We start from the raw sequence: 18455 nt of genomic DNA on the forward strand, positions 1-18455 counted from the left end.
GTGTCTTCTCGCCCTTGGCCTACCTCCCCAGAACTTTTTGGTTGGAAAGACAGTGCTTCCAGTTTCACCGGGAACAGGGCCTCTGTGCGAGCTCTGCCTCGCTCACTACACCTGGATCTATCATGCCGCACCCTTTCATCTCACAATGATCAGATGCCAAAACCAACACCGGACGGTAGCTAAGGTCTTTAATAGGAACAAAACGAAGGAAATGCCTCCCCGCTCGCCCACCCCGGGACCAGCGGTCGGGGCGATGGCCGGACGCAGTCCACAGGCACACCCAGCGGCTGCCACTCCTCGGCTCCTAGCGCGGGAAGTTCTTGGGGTACAGCTGGAAGAGCTTGCCTTCCTGCGTGGGCTCAAAGCCGTACTTGTCCAGCTGCTCCGGGTCGAAAGTGCCGTCCCTGTAGTCCTTCTCGATAGCAGGTGCCACTGCCTCCCGGAACAGCTGCTCGGCCGTCAGCGGCACGTCTGTGCCCGCCGGGACGCGGTAGTTCACATAGGGCTTGAGCTTGAAGCCAGCCAGCTCGGGCACCACCAGCTCCGGGACCATTTCCTTGACCTGCACGAACTTCCCGTCGCGGGCGTGCACGCCGGTGCCCTTGGTACCACGGCTCTTATAGAAGGTACGTGGGCCCCGCTTGCTGGTCCACCTACTCATGCGGTCGGCGCCCCGCACCACGATGCGGGCCGCCCCGCTCAGGAGGCCCATGCTGGGTGGGTCCTGCAGGATGCGCGCGTCCTCCGAGCCAGTTCACGCGTACGAGGCCGCCGCCAGGCGAACTCTTGCGGGTCTCTGCCGCACGGCACTCAGCTTCCGGCTCCCGTGGATGACTTCCGGCAGTCCGCGCGGCTTCCGGCGCCGTCAGGCCTCTGCGCCGCAGCAAAGCAGCTCCGATTGGCTGCACTAGGCCCAATGCGCAGCCTCCACCCTGCGAGTGGGCGGGACCTCCAGGCCCCGGCCAATGCGCGTGGAGGTCCGGCGTCCGCGGCGGGGCGGCGGGAGCGCGGACGTCGGCGGTCCGGCGGCGGGGTAGTGACGGGAGCGCGGACGTCGGCGGCCCGGCGGTGGGGGGTAGTGACGGGAGCGCGGGCGTCGGGCGCGCGCGGTCCCGGTGAGTCCCCGCAGAGCGCCCTGAGGTTCTGGCGGGTCCCGAGAGAAAGGGTAGCCATTAGCTGCCCCGCCCGGTGACGGACGCACACCGCCCCACAGGCCCGCGCGGCCCTGCGCTGCGCGGTGAGCCGCCTGTGGGAGGCGGAGCCGTGTCCTCTCGGTCGTCCGGACACTAACCACCGCTTCCAACCCCGACTCCGGTCAACCCCGAGCCCCCAAATCCGAGGTCCCCCAACCCTGAGTCCCCACCCCGCTGCCTGTCAACCCAAGCCGCCCAACTCCAACGGCCTTCAACCCCGAGCCCCCAACCTCGACGCCCCCTTCACCCCGACACCCGTCAACCCCAACGCCTGTTAACCCCGAGGTTACCCAACCTGATGACCCTCCAAAATGACACCCCCAACCTGGACGGCCACTAACCCCGGTGCCTCCTAACCTGCCGTTTCCCAACCCTGCAGCCCACTTGCGCCCCTTCCCTCTGGCTCTGTGCTGTCCCAGATGGAGAAGCAATGGCTTCCACTTTGCCTCCCTAGCACGCGCTGGGGGCCATGAGCTCTACCCCACCTCAAATGTGCAGGGTGGGGTGCGTGGGGAGACTGCCTGGTCAGGGCACTAGCAGACCACAGAGCTGGGGTCAAGGGCGCTGCTGGCCTTTCAGGAGACTGAGAAGGAAGGGTTCTCCATGTGGTGGCAGAGGACACAGGACATTTGACCCAGGAGAAAGTGGGCTATGACCTTGCATCTGCCTTCTGCATCCTGATTTCTCTGGGTGGGATTTTGGAAGAGATAAATCCTCCCTTGTTGCTGCTTTTCTAAGGGGTCTGGGAGCCACAAGGTGAAGGCCCCAGACCTGGCTCCTCACCTCTAGACAGGGGGAAAGTGAACCAGGCAGGTCCTCAATTCATCATCTCCTGGACCCAACACACCCACCTTGAGGTCAACCACACCGGATAGGAAATCCCCTGACACAGGCCACTAGGTGTTCTCACAGTCTGCTGCCTGGCCTGGCCCCACACACCCCTACCTCACCCCCCAGCCACAGCCTCATCGCCCAGGCACTGGGAGCTCCTGGCTGCACTAGGCCTTGGCTGAGCTGCCCACACCTGCCCTTGACCAGCTGGGAGAGGAGTAGGACTTGGCTGCGGTTCCGGGTTCCTGGGCAGCCATGGGAGAGCTGTTTACAGAGAGGGAAGTGGCTCTGGTGTTTCTCTTCTTGGAGAACACAGCTTTCCACCAGGGTTTTCCTTTCAGTGAAGACATAATTTAAGGAGAAGAGGAACCCAGGAGAAAAGGCTGAAAGCATTGCTCTGCCCCATGAGCGTGAGTTGAGGGAACATTTGCCCTGAACCAGTGCTTCTTTTCACCTTGACTGTTTTTTTCATTTTTAGCCATGAAGCAAGAGGAAGATGCCAGCCCAGAGGTATGGAACTAGATGGTTCCGGGGATGAATCAGAGCCTCAAAATTCCCAATTAGGGGTGTTTCTGCATTTGCTCTGTGGGCAGCTCCTTGAAGTTGGCTAAATGTGGGAGAGGTGGTCTGGGCCCCTCTGTCTCCTTGTTGGATCTTGAGGCCACTTCTTCTCTGAGGTCAAAACTCAGTTCCTGCTCCCCCTTAGGACTTCTGCTTGTTTGTTTAAAAAATTTTTTTTTAATGTTTATTTTTCAGAGAGAAAGAGAGAGAGTGAGTGTGTGAGTGAGGGAGTTGTAGAGAGAGGGGAAGACACAGAATCCAAAGAGGCTCCAGGCTCTGAGCTGTTAGCACAGAGCCTGACGTGGGGCTTGAACCCATGAACTGTGAGATCATGATCTCAGCTGAAGTCAGATGCTTAACTGACTGAGCCACCCAGGTGCCCCAGACTTCTTGTTTTGATGGGAGTCTTTTCCTTAGTGGAACATTTGTAGCTACATCACAAAGGCCTTTCTCTATTCCTGAAACAGAAAACTAGATACATTAAAACAACCACGAAAGCCTGAGATGCTCAACCATACGAAGTTATATAACTAGATTATGGGACACCTGTGTGACCCTTTCTGTGGATATCCCTGGTTGTCCCCAAAGCGGTGGTTGAGCTCTAAGGGACACACTTAGTGAAGGGTGTGGTTGTGAGTGCTGTCATGTTGAGAGCTGAGCACAGTTGAGGCCAGGAGAGGCTGGGTGCCTCAGCTCTGAAGCAAAAAACTCCCACAGCTTCCATTTGCCTCCTGAACCAAGTTCAAAAACATGGTTTTCTGGACACTTACTCTGCCTTGAGGCAACCGACATTCTGCTTTTGAGACCCCTTTCTGAATGTCCTTCCATTTCACTGGGTTTTCTGGTGTCTAATGCTGGCTTCTGCTTTAGTTCTTGGCACTTGTGTAGAAACTAGAGAGGATTAACAGGGGCTCCCTGCCCTCTCCTCTTCCTGGCCTCTTGGGAGGAGGTGTGTGGGCACCAGGAGAAATGCACAGTGGCTGCTTGTTTCACTGGTTTCTCTTGCTTGTTTTCATCTTCATCATTTTGGGGGAATCAGCCAGTACCCTCCAGGTAGGTGGCCCCAGCCATCTGCCCACTCACCCTCCTGTGCTCACTTTTCTCTTCCTCCTCCCTCCCTTGGGTCTGGACTTCAGAAGCCCCTAAAATCTCCTTCTTGGGGAGTGGTCGGTGCTGGTAAATAACCTTTCTCTGCTATGAGCTGATATGCCGTGTTCTCAGAATCCAGGTGGCTCCTTGGGGTTGCTCAACATCGCTGCGGTGCAGGCTTCGATGTGCCCTGGCACGTGGCTGGCAGCACACGGTGTTGTGGGGTGCACCCCTGGTGGCTAGCCGGGTTTGCTCCTCTAGACTTGCATCTGAGGAACTGAAAAGCTGAAGATTGAGGATTCCACATGGCACAGCTGCTGGCCCTGCCCAGCCATCCCACGGGTGGCCTTGGAGGTCGGGTTTCTCTCTCTGTGCTGAGCAGGTGCGCTCGGAGGACCTCAGCAGCCCAGAAGATCACTTCTCCCAGGGCTGCTGACTGCCCTTCTAACCAGCAGCTTTATTCTTGCGACCCTGGGAAGCCAGGGCCATGCCTGTGTTGGCCCTTCGTGACCACAGTGTTCCCTTCCAGGCTGGCTTTTGTCTGGGTCCTGTCCTGCAGTCCTGGGGGCTGCAGTTGACGGAGGAGCGGTCACAGTCTACCATGGTAACCGCCTTACGTGCCTCCTGGTGACGGGTGGGCGCTGGGATTTGTGGGCTTGCTTCGCTCCTGGCTGCTCCTGTCACCTCCGTCCCAGCCTGTTGCCGGGGTAGGGAGGGGCTCTGTGGCAGCCTTGCTGACAGGCGCTCTGTCTGTCTGTGATCTCACCCAGCTCGTGGGGATTGTGATCGGAGCCCTCCTGGCCCTCGCCCTTGTTGGCATCACCGTCTTTTTTGTGTATAGGAGAGTTAACCGATTCCGTGAGTATCTTACTTCAGATATCCACCTCTATGGGGAAGGGACAAGGGCTTGGGAGAGTGGGGGAAGGTTCGGTGACCTAACCCCTGTTGTGAGCTTCTAGGAGCAGCCCTCAAGCCTGTGGTGGCTTTTGGTGGGAATTGCTGGCCTGAGGCTGTACACGCCAGACCTATGGGATTTGAGTATGTTCCCAGCTTTCTCGGCTCGCAGAGACCCTTTTCTGAATGCCCTTCCATTTCACTGGGTATGAAGGGCTGCGAGTCCTGTTCCCTGTGATCCAGTCTGTGCCAGCCTGGGCCCCAGACGCTGGGTGCCATTCCCTGACACCATAAACCGTAGCAGGGGCAGGATAGGCTCGGTGTGTGTGCCCTACGGGCTGCTTGGCAGAGCCTTCCTGCCTGCCTGTGTCCCAGCCGTGGCTCAGGAGACCCCTCTGCTCCCCTTGCAGGACAGGTACAGCCCACTCCGCAGTACAGATTCCGAAAGAGAGACAAAGTGATGTTTTACGGCAGGAAGATCATGAGGAAGGTAACTTGTGCCGCAGGTCCTGTGTTCCTACAGGCTCCAGTGCAGTGGGGGCCCCAACAGCCTGCAGCTGCCCTCATGCCACATTGTGGGGTCCTCCTAACGTTCAGAGACTGTTGGCCAGAGCAGAGACGGAGGGCTCATTGGCCCTTTGAGGTGCACATTCGTCTCAGCTAGAAAAGAGGACAGGGTCTCTTTCAGGAATATTCTGGGGTGCGTGGACACACAGGGTTCTGGCCATGGTGCTGAAATTGGGGGTCCTGCCAAGATTTGGAAGCTAGGAGGCCTCACTTCTCAGTCTGGTGGAGCCCTGCCTGGTCACCCCCGGTCTCTTCCACTCCCCTGAGGGCAGGAGGGACCCCACACTTCTCAGAGGCTTAGTGTACTTGAAATGGGTGTTTAAAATAACTCCTGGTATTTTAAAATAGTCCCGATTTGTTACTTGTTCTGAATAAGCAGTTAATTCATGTTCTTTGTAGCAAACTCAAAATACCACACAAGAAGCCATGTGAGTCCTTAGGTGGACCTCCTGTTCTCCTGGCCATGAAACAAAGACACACTGGTGCTGCTTGCAGGCCATGATGCTGGCCTAGAGCCTGAACGGGATAGGGCCAGCTTTTAAAAGGCTGTCGAAAGGGGCTGCTGTGCCAGCGTGACAGAGGGGAGGCTGAGTGTCAGCTTTGCAGGCAGAGGGAACACAGGCCTGAGGATCCAGCACTCTGAGAATGCTGGCTGTTTGGTGATACGGCCAGGTGGCACTTCATCGTCAACGGCACCAGGGATGGTTCCCTGTGCCCAGGGCAAGTGGGGCAGGTGGGGCAGGCAGGGAAAGACCCTGGGAGCTGCTGTCACACCTGCAGGCATCCCAGCTCCTGAGGGCTGCGGTTGACCCCTGAGGTTGACCCCTGAGGCTGAGGCTGGGTCCAGTAGGTCACAGGGTCAGGACTCGGCCTTTCCCTTCACCTTGCAGGTGACCACGCTGCCCCACACTCTTGTGGGGAGCACGGCTGCCCCCCGGCAGCGGGCAAGGAAGAGGACCAAAGTGCTGTCTTTGGCCAAGAGGTACTGGGAATGTCCTTGAGACCACACGTGCCCCAGCTGGCCTCCCTGGCGGGCCCTGGTGAGCCTGCTGGCCATCGCTGCTGCCTATGGCTTCCCTGCCTCTGGGTTTGCAGTACTCCTGCCATCTGCTTCGAACCCCTTTGGGCTTCTGCTCCAGAGGCACGTATCTCTGCTTTGTAGGATTCTGCGTTTCAAGAAGGAATACCCAACCCTGCAGCCAAAGGAGCCACCACCCTCCCTGCTGGAGGCGGATCTCACAGAGTTTGACGTGAAGAATTCTCACCTGCCATCAGAAGTTTTGTACATGCTGAAGAATGTGAGGTGAGACCAGCCAGGTGAAGGAGGCTGTAGGAGGCCTGGGGCTGTGCTCCCTAGGACTGCCCGAGCTAAGTTTACCTTCCCTGGCCGCCCGCACGGCCTCTCACAGCTCTTTCCTGTTTAGTTTAGTATTTGTTTACTAATCAGCATTTCTGTCTTCGTGAGGAAACTCAGAGCAGCTATGGGAAGTGTGTGGCTGGATCAAAGCTGCAAGTCTGGGTTCCCTTCCATCTCTGCCCAGAAACCCCATTCTTTCTAGTGGCGCTTCACCATCCAGGAGGGGTGTCCCGTCCACCTGCTTTTGTTTGTGTCTCTGGTTCAGATTCATAGTCGTGGCTCAAGAGTTCTTCGAGCTGACGGGAAAGCAGTTTATGGGAATTCCCGAAGTGTAAGCTTCTGTCCTGACAGTGACTCCAGGTGGCCAGTGCTGCAGGGTCTGCTTCTCTGTGAACTCTAGCCCTGTGGGTCTGACCAGCAGTGCCTGTGGCAGTGGCTGTATTTGCATCAGCCTCTTTGAAATGCTGTCCTTCCTTCTCTCCTTTCCAGAAGGTGTCCCACATGTGCTATGGTTCTTACAGGGTCCTGGGCCACTTTGAGAAGCCACTGTTCCTGGAACTTTGCAAACACATGATCTTTGTACAGCTGCTCGAAGGGGAGCACGTCTTTCAGCCGGGGGAACCAGACACCAGCATCTATGTAGTGCAGGATGGGCGCCTGGAAGTCTGCATCCAGGACGCGGTAAGAGCGCCTGTCACGTGTGTGGATGGCCCAAGGGAGTGCAGAGCAAGGTGGAGGGTGTGGGTCTGTTGTGTATGTTGTTTGTTGTGTTTCTTTTTTGAGTAAGTTCTACACCCAACATGGGGCTTGAACTCACAACCCTGAAATCAAGAGTTGCATGCTCTACCGACTGAGCCAGCCAGGCGCTCATGTTGTGTTTTTACTTAGACGTCTGCCATTGAAAACATTTTTTTTTTAATTTTTTTTTTCAACGTTTATTTATTTTTGGGACAGAGAGAGACAGAGCATGAACGGGGGAGGGGCAGAGAGAGAGGGAGACACAGAATCGGAAACAGGCTCCAGGCTCTGAGCCATCAGCCCAGAGCCTGACGCGGGGCTCGAACTCACGGACCGCGAGATCGTGACCTGGCTGAAGTCGGACGCTTAACCGACTGCGCCACCCAGGCGCCCCTGAAAACATTTTTTTAAGTTTTATATTGAAAAGTTAGTATAACATTTTAAGTTTCAGTTCTTTGGGGAAAATGGCACACTTTGGTCCCGGCATTGGCACACAGCTGCCCTTCAGTGTTGGTACGTTACCTTCACTCATGCATGTGGGGGTACCCATGGGTTAGTGGGCTCAGTGGCATTCGGTGGTTTTCTGCCTTTTACCAGTTCTAAGCCTTTTGAGATGTCTCTCCAGTTTCCCGAGAACACCCTCAGCAGTTGGGTGTTGACCTGCCACCATCAGTTGTACCCTTGCCTGTTGTGAATGATTTTAACTGTAAGAAAATAATTAAGGTATTAATTCAGCTGGAAACGCAATACTTGCTTCCTGCCTCTGTTAATTACACCCATGAATCAGACGTCCCAGGGAGCAACTTCCAGGCCAATCAAGCCTGTGGAAGTCTTGCTCTCCAGCAGAATGTATCCTTTGATTTGCCCAGGGGAGTGACCCAGGCTTCCCACTGCTTGTTATTGTTGAAGCAGACACTCAGTGAGCCCCAGTCTGCACAAAGTGGCCCCTGACCTTAGGGAAGTCCCCACCTGCCAGGACCCTGGGGTGGGCCCTGACCCAGAATGGATCCCACATATTCTTCGGGTTTCTAGATACGATGTTGTCCGGGCAAAATTACTGTGTGTGTGTGTGGCTTCATCCCACACTGGACTTGATGGGATGATGAGAGAAGAAATGGTCTTTGTCTAGTTTCCTCCCATTTGGGCCATCAGCATCCAGGGTTATTGTTTCCCAGCTAGCAGGCCTTTCCTGAAAATGTGACTTTGGGCCAGAAGGAAGGGTTCTTGGAGGGTGACCAGGGCCAAGTTTGAACAAGTTCAAAAAGGAATTTCCTGGGTGAAGCTGAGAAGTTCCTGTATTAAATAAGCACCCGTTGGGGCGCCTGGGTGGCTCAGTCGGTTGAGCGTCCGACCTCGGCTCAGGTCATGATCTCACAGTCCGTGAGTTCGAGCCCCGCGTCGGGCTCTGTGCTGACAGCTCAGAGCCTGGAGCCTGTTTCGGATTCTATGTCTCCCTCTCTCTCTGCCCCTCCCCTATTCATGCTCTGTCTCTCTCTGTCTCAAAAATAAAAATAAATGTTAAAAAAAAAAATTAAAAAATAAATAAATAAATAAATAAGCACCTGCTTTTCTTTCTCTTTTAATCCAGTGGAAAAACACATCAAAATGCTATTATTTATGCCAGTAACAACCGAATTTAGTCCTTAGAACTTTTTGTTTGGGCCAGCACACTCACTTAGGTTTTATGAAATTCAATCTAAGTCCTCCTAGTTAGAATATGCCCTGGGTTGAAGGGCCACGCCCAGGCCGAGCTTCCTGATTGCTCTTAACTCATCTTTGTTTTTTCTGTCCTCTGCTTTGGAGCTTATTCCACCTCTAATTCCTGAAGGTCAAGTAGGGCACAGCCTAACCCTCGGGACAGGCAACAGTGGAGGCTGAGTTGCCCAGCTGGCCTGGGCTGGGCTGAGCCACCTGTCAGGGGATGACTCTGCTCTGTTTCCTGAGTGCAGGATGGCACCGAGGTGGCGGTCAAGGAGGTTCTGGCTGGAGACAGCGTCCACAGTCTCCTCAGCATCCTGGATGTCATCACTGTGAGTCTCCTGGGTCTACCCGGAAGTCACCTGGACAGCATGTCCCTCACTGCCGAGTCCAGTTCTCCCCAGTGGCAAGGGGCTGGCCTAGGACGGGAGGGACCCCTAGCAGGGCAAGGGTGTGTGGGAGAGCAGCTTTAACTGTGTGTTGAAGGAGAGCTGGGCATTTGCTCACGGGTTTTGGCTGTCTCTTAAATGATTATTGTTATATACACGTGGTCTGAGATGCAAAAGGCACAAATGTTGTGAGTGAAAACACTTCCTCTCACCCTTTAGGCCCCAAGGCCCCTTCCTAGGAGGGCCCTCCCATGGATCTTCTGTGGTAACGGGTGTCTCTCTGTTGTTCCCAATCTCCTGCTGTTGACTGGTTTTGTGTGCACACCACTCCATATGTTTGAGGATCAATTTGCAAGATAAATCCCTAGCAGAGACTTCCCAGGTGTGAGAGTGCACCCCCCACACGCCTGAGCCACGGTCCTGCGGGAGGACACCTGTGTCCTCACCCCACTAGCTAGGGAGCCATCTCATGTTTGATCTTTGCCAGTCCAGTCAATTAAAAGATAACATTTCATGTTATCTTGGGATTTTTAAACTTTTTATCATGGTACACTTGAAACATATTCAAAAGTAGACAGAATCGTAAAATTAATCGTGTGTGCATCACCAGCTTCAAAAAGTCTCAGCTCAGCATGACTATTCCCATCTCATTAGCTAGAATTTAATGTTTAATTTTCTTTTTCTCACGAGTAAAGTCTTCATACAATGAAGCAAATCTTAGGTGTCTGCTACCTGAGCTTAGATAATGCACACACCTGTGTAGCTCAAAAGGTGGCATGTGATTGTCACCTTACCTTCGAAGTTATACTTTCTGCTTTCACTTTTAGCTATGCACTGAGGCAGCTTATACCTCAGTTTCCCCGGAAACTGCACAGAGGAGTCTCTAGAGCAGTTCAGCAGACCTTGGCAAGGATGCATCCGTGTGGGGCCAGGAACCTATGTACTTGTGTGACACTCACATGGTGGGCGGAGCCCTTGGTGGGTGTCCTCTGATCCAATTCTTGAGTTCTTGTGCACAAGGGGGTGATAAACTCCAGAGACTTTGAGGGTGCCCATTGTTTTCACCCATCCCTGTTAGGCTGGCACAGACATGTTTTGAGCTGTGGTGGGGCCTGGGGTGGAGGCATGGATAGGACTCCGGCATCTTGCTCTGGCCCCAGGACCTGGTGTGCCTTCACTAGATGCTTGGCCAGGGCTGAGAGGGACACTACCTCTGAGCAAGGCAGACCTGCCTTGGAAGGCCAGCTGGGGGCAGCCTCTGCCTGGAGCCTTGTGCTGGGAGAGGCTACCCAGACGTGCAGGACAGGCCCCATATGGCTGTGTAGGGCTCTGGCTGGTGTGTTGGAATCTGTAAGGTGCACAGTTTTCTTTCTGTAAAGGATGTGAAATGAGCAGAAATGATTCCAAGGAGAAGAGCTGAGTCCCAGAACTCACTTAGAGCATTTGAGAACCACATGCCCAGAGTTCCCGATGTACAGGGCTTGGTTAGGAGGTCGGGACTAGCCCGCTCCCCCATTGTGAGCAAACTTCCAGTTACACTCAGCTCCCTCCAGAGACTGCTGGGCCCACCCTGGTAACACAGACATTGCTAACATGTGAGGACTTACAAGGGTTGAGGGGCTCCCCCCGAAACCAGGGACCCAGACCAGCCAAGTTCCTGACCATTCAACCCTGGCGGTGTAGATGTGGTGTACGTGTGGGCCGCTGAGACTCATCCGTGGCAGGGCGGGGGGAAGGGAGGCATGCAAGTGGTGCAGCCACTGTGGAAACAGCATGGTAGTTTCTTGAAAGTTAAAGATGCGTAGACCGCATGGCCCAGAAGTCCCACTCCTGGATATTTAGCAAGAGAAATGAAAACTGTTTGCACAAAATCCGGTGCGTGAACATTTATAACAGCTTATTTATAATTGCCCCAAACTGGAAACAGGCCCAGTGCCCTTCAGCTGCTGGGTGGTAAGGACACTGTGAAGCATCCATAAAATAACCCCGTTCTCAGCCATGAAGAGTGCCACTGCTGGTGTGTGAACAGCATGGCGGGCCTCCAGCTGCCGTCTCTGTGAGAGGAGCCAGACCTGTGTGGTTCCATTTATGTGACCTTTTGACAAAGGCAAAGCCATCAGGACAGAGAAAATCCCAGGGGTTGCCAGGAAGCAACAGTGGAAGGATAGGCTGGTGCCAGCAGAGGGTGGCATCCTCGCCAGAAAAACGGGTTTCTCTGTAGTGCCAGCCGGCTCCTCTGAGGTGGTTGGTGCTTGGAGCCCGCTGGCCATCTGCTTCCCGTGCAGGGCAAGGCTCCTCAGGGCCCTCGTGGGTGTCCCGTGTGGGGCAAGGTGCTGGCATCTCGCCCCTTCTGGAGACAGGGTGCTGGGAGCGGCCTGACCTCGCTGTCCTTGCAGGGCCACACTGCTCCATACAAAACCGTGTCCGCCCGCGCGGCCGTCCCTTCCACCGTCCTCCGGCTCCCAGCAGTGGCTTTTCAAGGAGTTTTTGAGAAGTATCCTGAAACCCTGGTGAGGGTAGTGCAGGTGGGTCGCTTTTGCAGTCCCCCTTTCTGGCCTGGGAGCCACTGCGCGCACATGAAGGCGCATCCCGAGTGGGTGTAGAAAGGATTAAGGTGGCTTTTTGGAAGTTTTGTAATACATATTTTACAATAAAAGTTAACATTCATGACCTCACAGAGGTCCTCGGAACTCCTACCAGCCCCCAAGAGGGTTCTTTTTTTATTATTAAACTCGTTTTGAAGTAATCTTAAAGATTTACCAAAAACTTGCACACATAATGCAGAGAGTCCTTACGTCCCTAGTGTCAATATCTTAGGTGGCCGTTGGGGGTTGTCAGAACCTCGGGTTCATGCCTGGGAGGGTGGTGAGGGGCGCAGGGGTCTGAGGAGGCTCCGGGCTTGGCACTGCTGGCTGTCCCCTCACAGATCATCATGGTGCGGCTGCAGAGGGTCACCTTTCTGGCTCTGCACAACTACCTGGGCCTGACCACAGAGCTCTTCAACCCTGTAAGTGCAGCCTCGCCTCGCCCCCGCCCCCCACCCCATCCTTGTGGCCAGGACCCTGGGCTTTGAAAGGTTTACTCCTCTGCCTTAAAGCAGATGCTGGTAGATGAGTCGGGGGCTTGAGTGTCCCGAGAGTTCCTGCCGAGAACCCTGCCCACCCATGGGGTTTGGGGGATGGGACTCCTGCTCTGATACCCCTCCCAGAACAGCCTGCAGTTTGGCCTGAATGTGGCCCCTTTGGTCACCTTGCTCTGTGACCTCATTTCCCCTTTCCTGTTGCTCACTTGGCGCACACAGCTGCGCTGCCTGCCCACCCGGCGGAGGCGGCCACCTCCTGCACTCTGGGGTCCCTCCCGCCATGGGGTTGAGCTGATGGCTGTGAGAAGGGTCAGCTCACTCCACCCGGAGCTGCTGTGAGCAGTAGATGAGACCCTCCGAGGCCCTGGTTGGAGGGGGCTGGATGCTGACCTCTAATTATTGGGGTCAGTGTTACACTTGGGTGTTGTCTCTAGTTTTGATGGGCATTAGGTTTTACCATCTTCTTTTACTGGTATTTTAGGACATATCCTTTTTTTTTTTTTTTAACTTAAGATTTAAAAAAAATGTTTATTAGAGAGTGTGCACGCACACACGCGAGTGGGAGGGGGGTGGGGGTGGACAGAGGATCTGAAGCAGGCTCTGCATTGAGAGCAGAGAACCCGATGTGGGGGCTCAAACTCATGAACCTTGAAATCATGACCACCCAGGTGCCCCAATCTTTTGTTTTCTACATTACTGTCCGTCATTTTTTAAAACAAATTTTTAATGTTAATTTTTTGAGAGAGAGTGTAAGCAGGGGAGGGGCAGAGAGAGAGGGAGACACAGGGTCCAAAGCAGGCTCTAGGCTCTGAGCTGTCGGCACAGGGCCCGATGCGGGGCTCGAACTCACGAACTGTGAGATCATGACCTGAGCCGAGATCAAGAGTCGGATGTTTGACTGAGCCATCCAGGTGCCCCAATATTACTTTCCATCTTAATGAAGGGCATTAAGGTTTCTGACAGTGTGGACCACCATTTAAACTTGACGGAGTTGCCAGGATAAAGCAGGCTGGGCCTTTGTTGCCGTAAGCACACAGCTAGTCTCTCCACTGGTCACCACTCTTCTCATCCCCCTAAGTGTGGCTGCGGAGAGTACTAGCCCAGGGTACCGCTGGAACACCTGCTTCTTTCTCACGCCCCAGGAGAGCCAGGCCATCCCCCTGGTGTCTGTGGCCAGCGTGGCTGCTGGCAAGGCCAAGAGGCAGGTGTGCTGTGGCTCTGAGGATCGTCTTGAGAGGCCCCTCCGGCCCCAGGAGTCCTGCGATCCAGGTACTGGCCCTGGCCTGGCCTCCAGCCTGTGTCGGGCCTCCTTTCCTCCCCTCACCCCTGTCTCTGTGGGAGGACTTGGCTGTCCAGGAGACAGCCGTTCGGGGAGCAGATTCCAAACTTCATGTCGCTCTAGCCCTTGAGAGGGGCCTACATCTGGGGCAAGAGACTGTCCATTGAAGCATCTTGGCTGGGGGTCACCTCCAGGGTGACAGTATAACGTGCAGCCATGCTAACAGATGTAGGACAGGTCACCAGCTCGTGTGTAAACAAATGGCTAACAGACTAGTAAAATCAAGCTGTGCTGCGCGGGGTCCTTCCTGGAAGGTGGCTTTGTATAAACTCACCTGAGGGTCCGGTGGAGCACCGAAGCGTGCCAGGCTCATGCCAGTGCGCTGGACTAAAACGGTCCCTGGGAAGGGCCAGGCACGTGTAGGTGGTGAGGGTGTGGTCAGAGGCCCTTGAGACGTGATTTGTGCACTGCTGTGGGAACAGAGGCCTTGCTTCCCACCCGTCTCCTCCCGGCAGATCGAGGGGGCAGCCGTGCAGCAGCCCCTGGGCCTCTGCTGAAGAGGAGCCAGTCCTTCCCGCTGCCTTCTGTTCACGAAGAGATCCTGGATGAGCTCGGCAAGGCCCAGGCAGGTGACCAGGCCCCTTTTGCTCCACCAGGTAAGGCATTGGGTACCCTGACCTTGGAGCGTTGATGGGTGGGCAAGCCCTCAGGCCCAGAGAACCCTGTGCACGCACTCAGCCTTGATTTGATGCGGTGGTGATTGTCTTGGTGCCCCAGGCATCCTGTGGGCTCCTCTCCACACTGCGCCACTTCTGTGCTCCCCGTGTTCTCACCCCCGAGGCTGTGCCCGGCCGCTGCAGGAGCATCTGCTCCAGCACCATCCTTTGTTCCCTGTGCACACCATCAGGCTGCGTCCCCTGCTGAAATAGACTTCCTAGGCCCTCTGGCCCCTCAGCTGCCACTGGGTCTGCTTCCACGCACGCAGAGCTCTCCAGGAGCTGTCCCTGCCAGCTCGTCCCCAGTCTGTCTCTGCTGTGCTTTCCCAGCAGCTCTCTGCCCCTCTCTGGGGCACCTTCCCCACAGGGACTTGGCCTCTGTGTGGATAGGCTCCCAGCGCATCCTGGCGGTTGGGCCAGGGATTCTCTCATCCCGTCCGGCAGCCTTCACAGACTAGCTCATTCCTTACCACCTTCTAATTTTGCTCTTATGTTCGTTAGAAAGTTTGTTTCGTTTTTATGTGCATTTTGTGGGTTGCCGGCAGGTTTCATCATCTGGTGTATTTGAGAGCTATCTGGGTACCCCTTTAAGAATTGTCTGTTTATATTCTCTGCTCGTTTTCTGCAGGGTTTCCTGAGTCTGCCTTGTTGATTTGCATTAATTCTGTATATGCTCTGGATTGAGACCTCCCACCATTTGTAATTGTTCAGATGTCTTTTGTCCGTGTCCGTCTGTTACAACGCCCAGCCTTGTGGACCATTGTGGAGCAGGAATCCTTGATGTTCATTTATTGAAAAGCAGCCGTTGCACACCTTGTGATTTGTGTTTGGGGCCTTCCTTATTCTTTGCTCATTCACTGGGTTGTAAGTGCATTTGTCTAGATCCTTTTCTGCTAGCTCTGTGGTTTTCCCTTCCCTGAGGTCTCATTCATTTGCACTTCCTACTTGTATGTGTTTGAAGTAAGAAATTAGGTCTTTTCTTACTTTGTATACTGATAATTTACACAGCGCCGTTAAGATCTTTCATTTATCTGTTGCTTTTTTTTTCCTTTGGTGCCATGTTCATTTGGTATCAAGTTTCTGACTCTACGTGGAATTTTTTGTTTGTTTAGTAATAGATTTTTGGAGCTATGATTCACATACCATTAAGTCCACCCTTTTTAAAAAAAATGTTTATTATTATTTTTTTTTGAGACAGAGTGGGGAGGGTTTGGAGTGGGGGAAGAATCCCAAGCAGGCTCCATGCTCAGCACAAAGCCCAATGAGGAGCTCGAACTCACAACCAACTTCCAGATCATGACCTAAGCCAATATCAAGGGTCAGATGCTTAACTGACTAAGCCATCCAGGTGCCCTTAGTTCACCCTTTTATTTATGTATTTATTTACTTAGGGGCCCCTGGGTAGCTCAGTTGGTTGGGCATCTGACTTCGGCTCAGGTCATGATCTCGTGGTTCACAAGTTTGAGCCCCATATCGGGCCCTGTGCTGACAGCTCAGAGCCTGGAGCCTGCTTCTTGGATTCTGTGTCTCCCTTTCTCTCTGTCCTTCCCCTGTTTATTCTCTCTCTCTCTCTCAAAAATAAATAAAACATTAAAAAATTTTTATTTATTTACTTAATTTCTTTATTTTTTAAAGCTTATTTATTTGAGGGAGAGAGAGAGAGAGAGAGCACAAGCAGGGAAGGGGCAGAGAGAAGGAGAGAGAATCCCAAGCAGGCTCTGCACTGTCAGCGTGGAGCCCAATGCGGGGCTCAAACTCATGAACTGTGAGATCATGACCTGAGCTGAAGTCAAGAGCCGGACGATTAACCAGCTGGCACCCCCCCAGTTCACCCTTTTAAAGTGTACAGTTTATTAGTATATTCACAAAATTTTACATCCATCACTACTGTCTGTTCCCAGAACGTTTTGTCAGACGGTGGAAACGCCGTGTCCTCATCAGCCGTCACCCCCTGCACCAGCCCCGGGCAACCACTGATCTGCTTTCTGTCTCTTGGGTTTGCCTGTTCTGGATATTTCATTACTAGGATCTACTTTTTAGGTTCTCTTGTGTTTTTAGGTATTCCTTTGTGTTCTCTTTGCCTGTTTCTTCGTGGATACCAAGGTGTTCTCAATTTGCATTAACTGCTTATGGTTGTATAATAGGAATACAGAAGGTGTAAATCGTAAATGGACAGCTTATGATTTTTCACAAACTGAACTCACTCGTGAGGCCGGCACCCAGGTGCAAAAAGCAGGTGCCACGGTTACCAGTGGTGAAGTTAGGCTGTGCCCTTCTGAGTCCCAGCAGTCAGGCTGCTTCTCAGCTTTCGTCTGACATCCATGCGTGTTGTGTGGAGCAAGACGCACCTGTTCTCGTTGATGGATAGAGATTCATTGTGTGAATACGCTGCATGTGTGTCTGTTGAACACACACGTATGTGTTCCTGTTGAAACCGCTGGCTCATAAAGTGCACACGATTGACTCGGAGGCGCTGCCCACGCTTTTCTGAGTGTCGGTCCCAGTTCGTGCTTCCACTGCCCTCCCAAGGCTGTGCTGTCCAGTGTGGAGCCTCCTTCCCCTCAGGTGCTCTTGGCCTTGGGTGTCTGTGCCGCCGACAGGTCGCACCATCTTCCGGGAAACCTCCTGCTCTTGCGCCGTCCTGTCTTCTTCACCTGACCCCCTGGGCCACAGTGGGTCTCTCTGTGGCTGCACCTCCAGCCTCCTGATGACTCTTAAGCCCCAGCACTTTCCGTTTCCATGGGGAGTGGGCTGCCATTGTCTTTTGTCCATTTTCCTCTTAGGGTGTCATTCGTCTCATTGCTGATTAATAGGACTTCTTTAGATAGTCTCTGTTAGATATAGGTATTGAAAATATTTTGTGCTCTTTTCACCCTCTTAATGGTGTCTTTTAATGAATAGAAGTTTTTAAATTTCATAGAGTCCAATTTATCAATTTTTTTCTTTTGTGATTATTATTTGTGTCCTATTTAGGAAATCTGCCTATAAGATTTAACATTTTACCATTCATATTTATCCTTCTAGGATCGGTTCTTTTGTCTAAAGTGAGCGGGGGTCATGATACACTTTTTTTCCAGCTATTCAGCTGACCTGCTGTATTTTTTAAAAATGTGTTTAGCAAATTTTTTCAAAAGAAGCTTAAGTGCTAGATAACTGAAAATAATAGCAGTCCACAAATAATAAAGTTTGACTCTGAATTATCTAGTTCCATTAACATGTCTGGTTAACACCCATGCAGGTCCCAATACCTTTCCTCTGGTCCAGAAAAATAATGCCCTCTTAGAGGACATGTGTCTGCAAAGATCAGAGACACTGATCAGAATCTTAAGTTTTGTCAACTGTCTTGTATATAGTATATAACACGTGATGTGTATAAACTAGGAGAATAGCATCCTACAAAAATGTGTAACCTTTGATATATGCGTGTATCCGTTACGGGGAGTATGGTTGGGTTTTTTTTCAACGTTTATTTTTTATTTTTGGGACAGAGAGAGACAGAGCATGAACGGGGGAGGGGCAGAGAGAGAGGGAGACACAGCATCGGAAACAGGCTCCAGGCTCCGAGCCATCAGCCCAGAGCCCGACGCGGGGCTCGAACTCACGGACCGCGAGATCGTGACCTGGCTGAAGTCGGACGCTTAACCGACTGCGCCACCCAGGCGCCCCGAGTATGGTTGGGTTTTATTTGTAAAATAGATATTGGTATCACAATACCTTGACTTAATAATAAAACAATAATATGTTAATATATAAAATGTTAATATGTTGTTAAATAATAACATAACAGTATTACAGTAAGTACTATAAATACACAGTATCTCAGACTGAGCAAAAATAGTTATGATTAAAAGTTGGTTGTGGGGGTACCTGGCTGGCTCAGTCAGTGGAGTGTGTGACTCTTAATCTCGGGGTCATAAGTTTGAGCCCACGTTGGGTATACAGATGACTTAAAAATAAAATCTTAAAAATAAAAAAATTTTTTCTTCTAATGTTTAGTTTTGAGAGAGAGCACAAGTGGGGTAGGGGCACGGAGACAGTCACAGAATCCAAAGCAGGCTCTG

The 18455-nt window shown here is 52.9% G+C and overlaps 2 protein-coding genes across 5 annotated transcripts in view; one reads left to right on the plus strand and one right to left on the minus strand.

The window, feature by feature from the left end:
- Positions 1-171: 171 nt before the first annotated feature.
- On the minus strand, positions 172-828 carry MRPL41 (mitochondrial ribosomal protein L41). The gene has a single exon (XM_047093812.1). It carries the CDS (start codon positions 710-712, stop codon positions 305-307), a length of 408 nt encoding a protein of 135 aa, XP_046949768.1. The 5' UTR covers positions 713-828; the 3' UTR covers positions 172-304.
- Positions 829-1027: 199 nt separating this feature from the next.
- Positions 1028-18455, plus strand: part of PNPLA7 (patatin like phospholipase domain containing 7) — a 64413-nt gene continuing 46985 nt past the window's right edge. For 3 of the 4 annotated variants that reach the window (XM_047093721.1, XM_047093723.1, XM_047093724.1), the window contains exons 1-13: positions 1028-1115; positions 2503-2534; positions 4204-4278; positions 4445-4532; positions 4979-5058; positions 6026-6117; positions 6298-6438; positions 7014-7173; positions 9180-9260; positions 11714-11842; positions 12244-12324; positions 13542-13668; positions 14194-14334. In XM_047093721.1, coding sequence (XP_046949677.1) covers positions 2505-2534; positions 4204-4278; positions 4445-4532; positions 4979-5058; positions 6026-6117; positions 6298-6438; positions 7014-7173; positions 9180-9260; positions 11714-11842; positions 12244-12324; positions 13542-13668; positions 14194-14334 — 1225 coding nt within the window. In that variant the 5' untranslated portion in view covers positions 1028-1115; positions 2503-2504. The remainder of the gene's footprint in view (positions 1116-2502; positions 2535-4203; positions 4279-4444; positions 4533-4978; positions 5059-6025; positions 6118-6297; positions 6439-7013; positions 7174-9179; positions 9261-11713; positions 11843-12243; positions 12325-13541; positions 13669-14193; positions 14335-18455) is intronic. The other variant, XM_047093722.1, reaches the window with a different exon arrangement.

Source organism: Lynx rufus, unplaced genomic scaffold, assembly GCF_022079265.1.
Source record: "Lynx rufus isolate CCGP_SWC_20201006 ecotype Redwood Valley unplaced genomic scaffold, mLynRuf1.p SCAF_36, whole genome shotgun sequence".
Taxonomy (NCBI): Eukaryota; Metazoa; Chordata; class Mammalia; order Carnivora; family Felidae; genus Lynx; species Lynx rufus.

Coding starts and splice junctions, on each gene's coding strand:
- MRPL41 (XM_047093812.1), bottom strand. CDS start 712: ATGGGCCTCCTGAGCGGGGCGGCCCGCATCGTGGTGCGGGGCGCCGAC.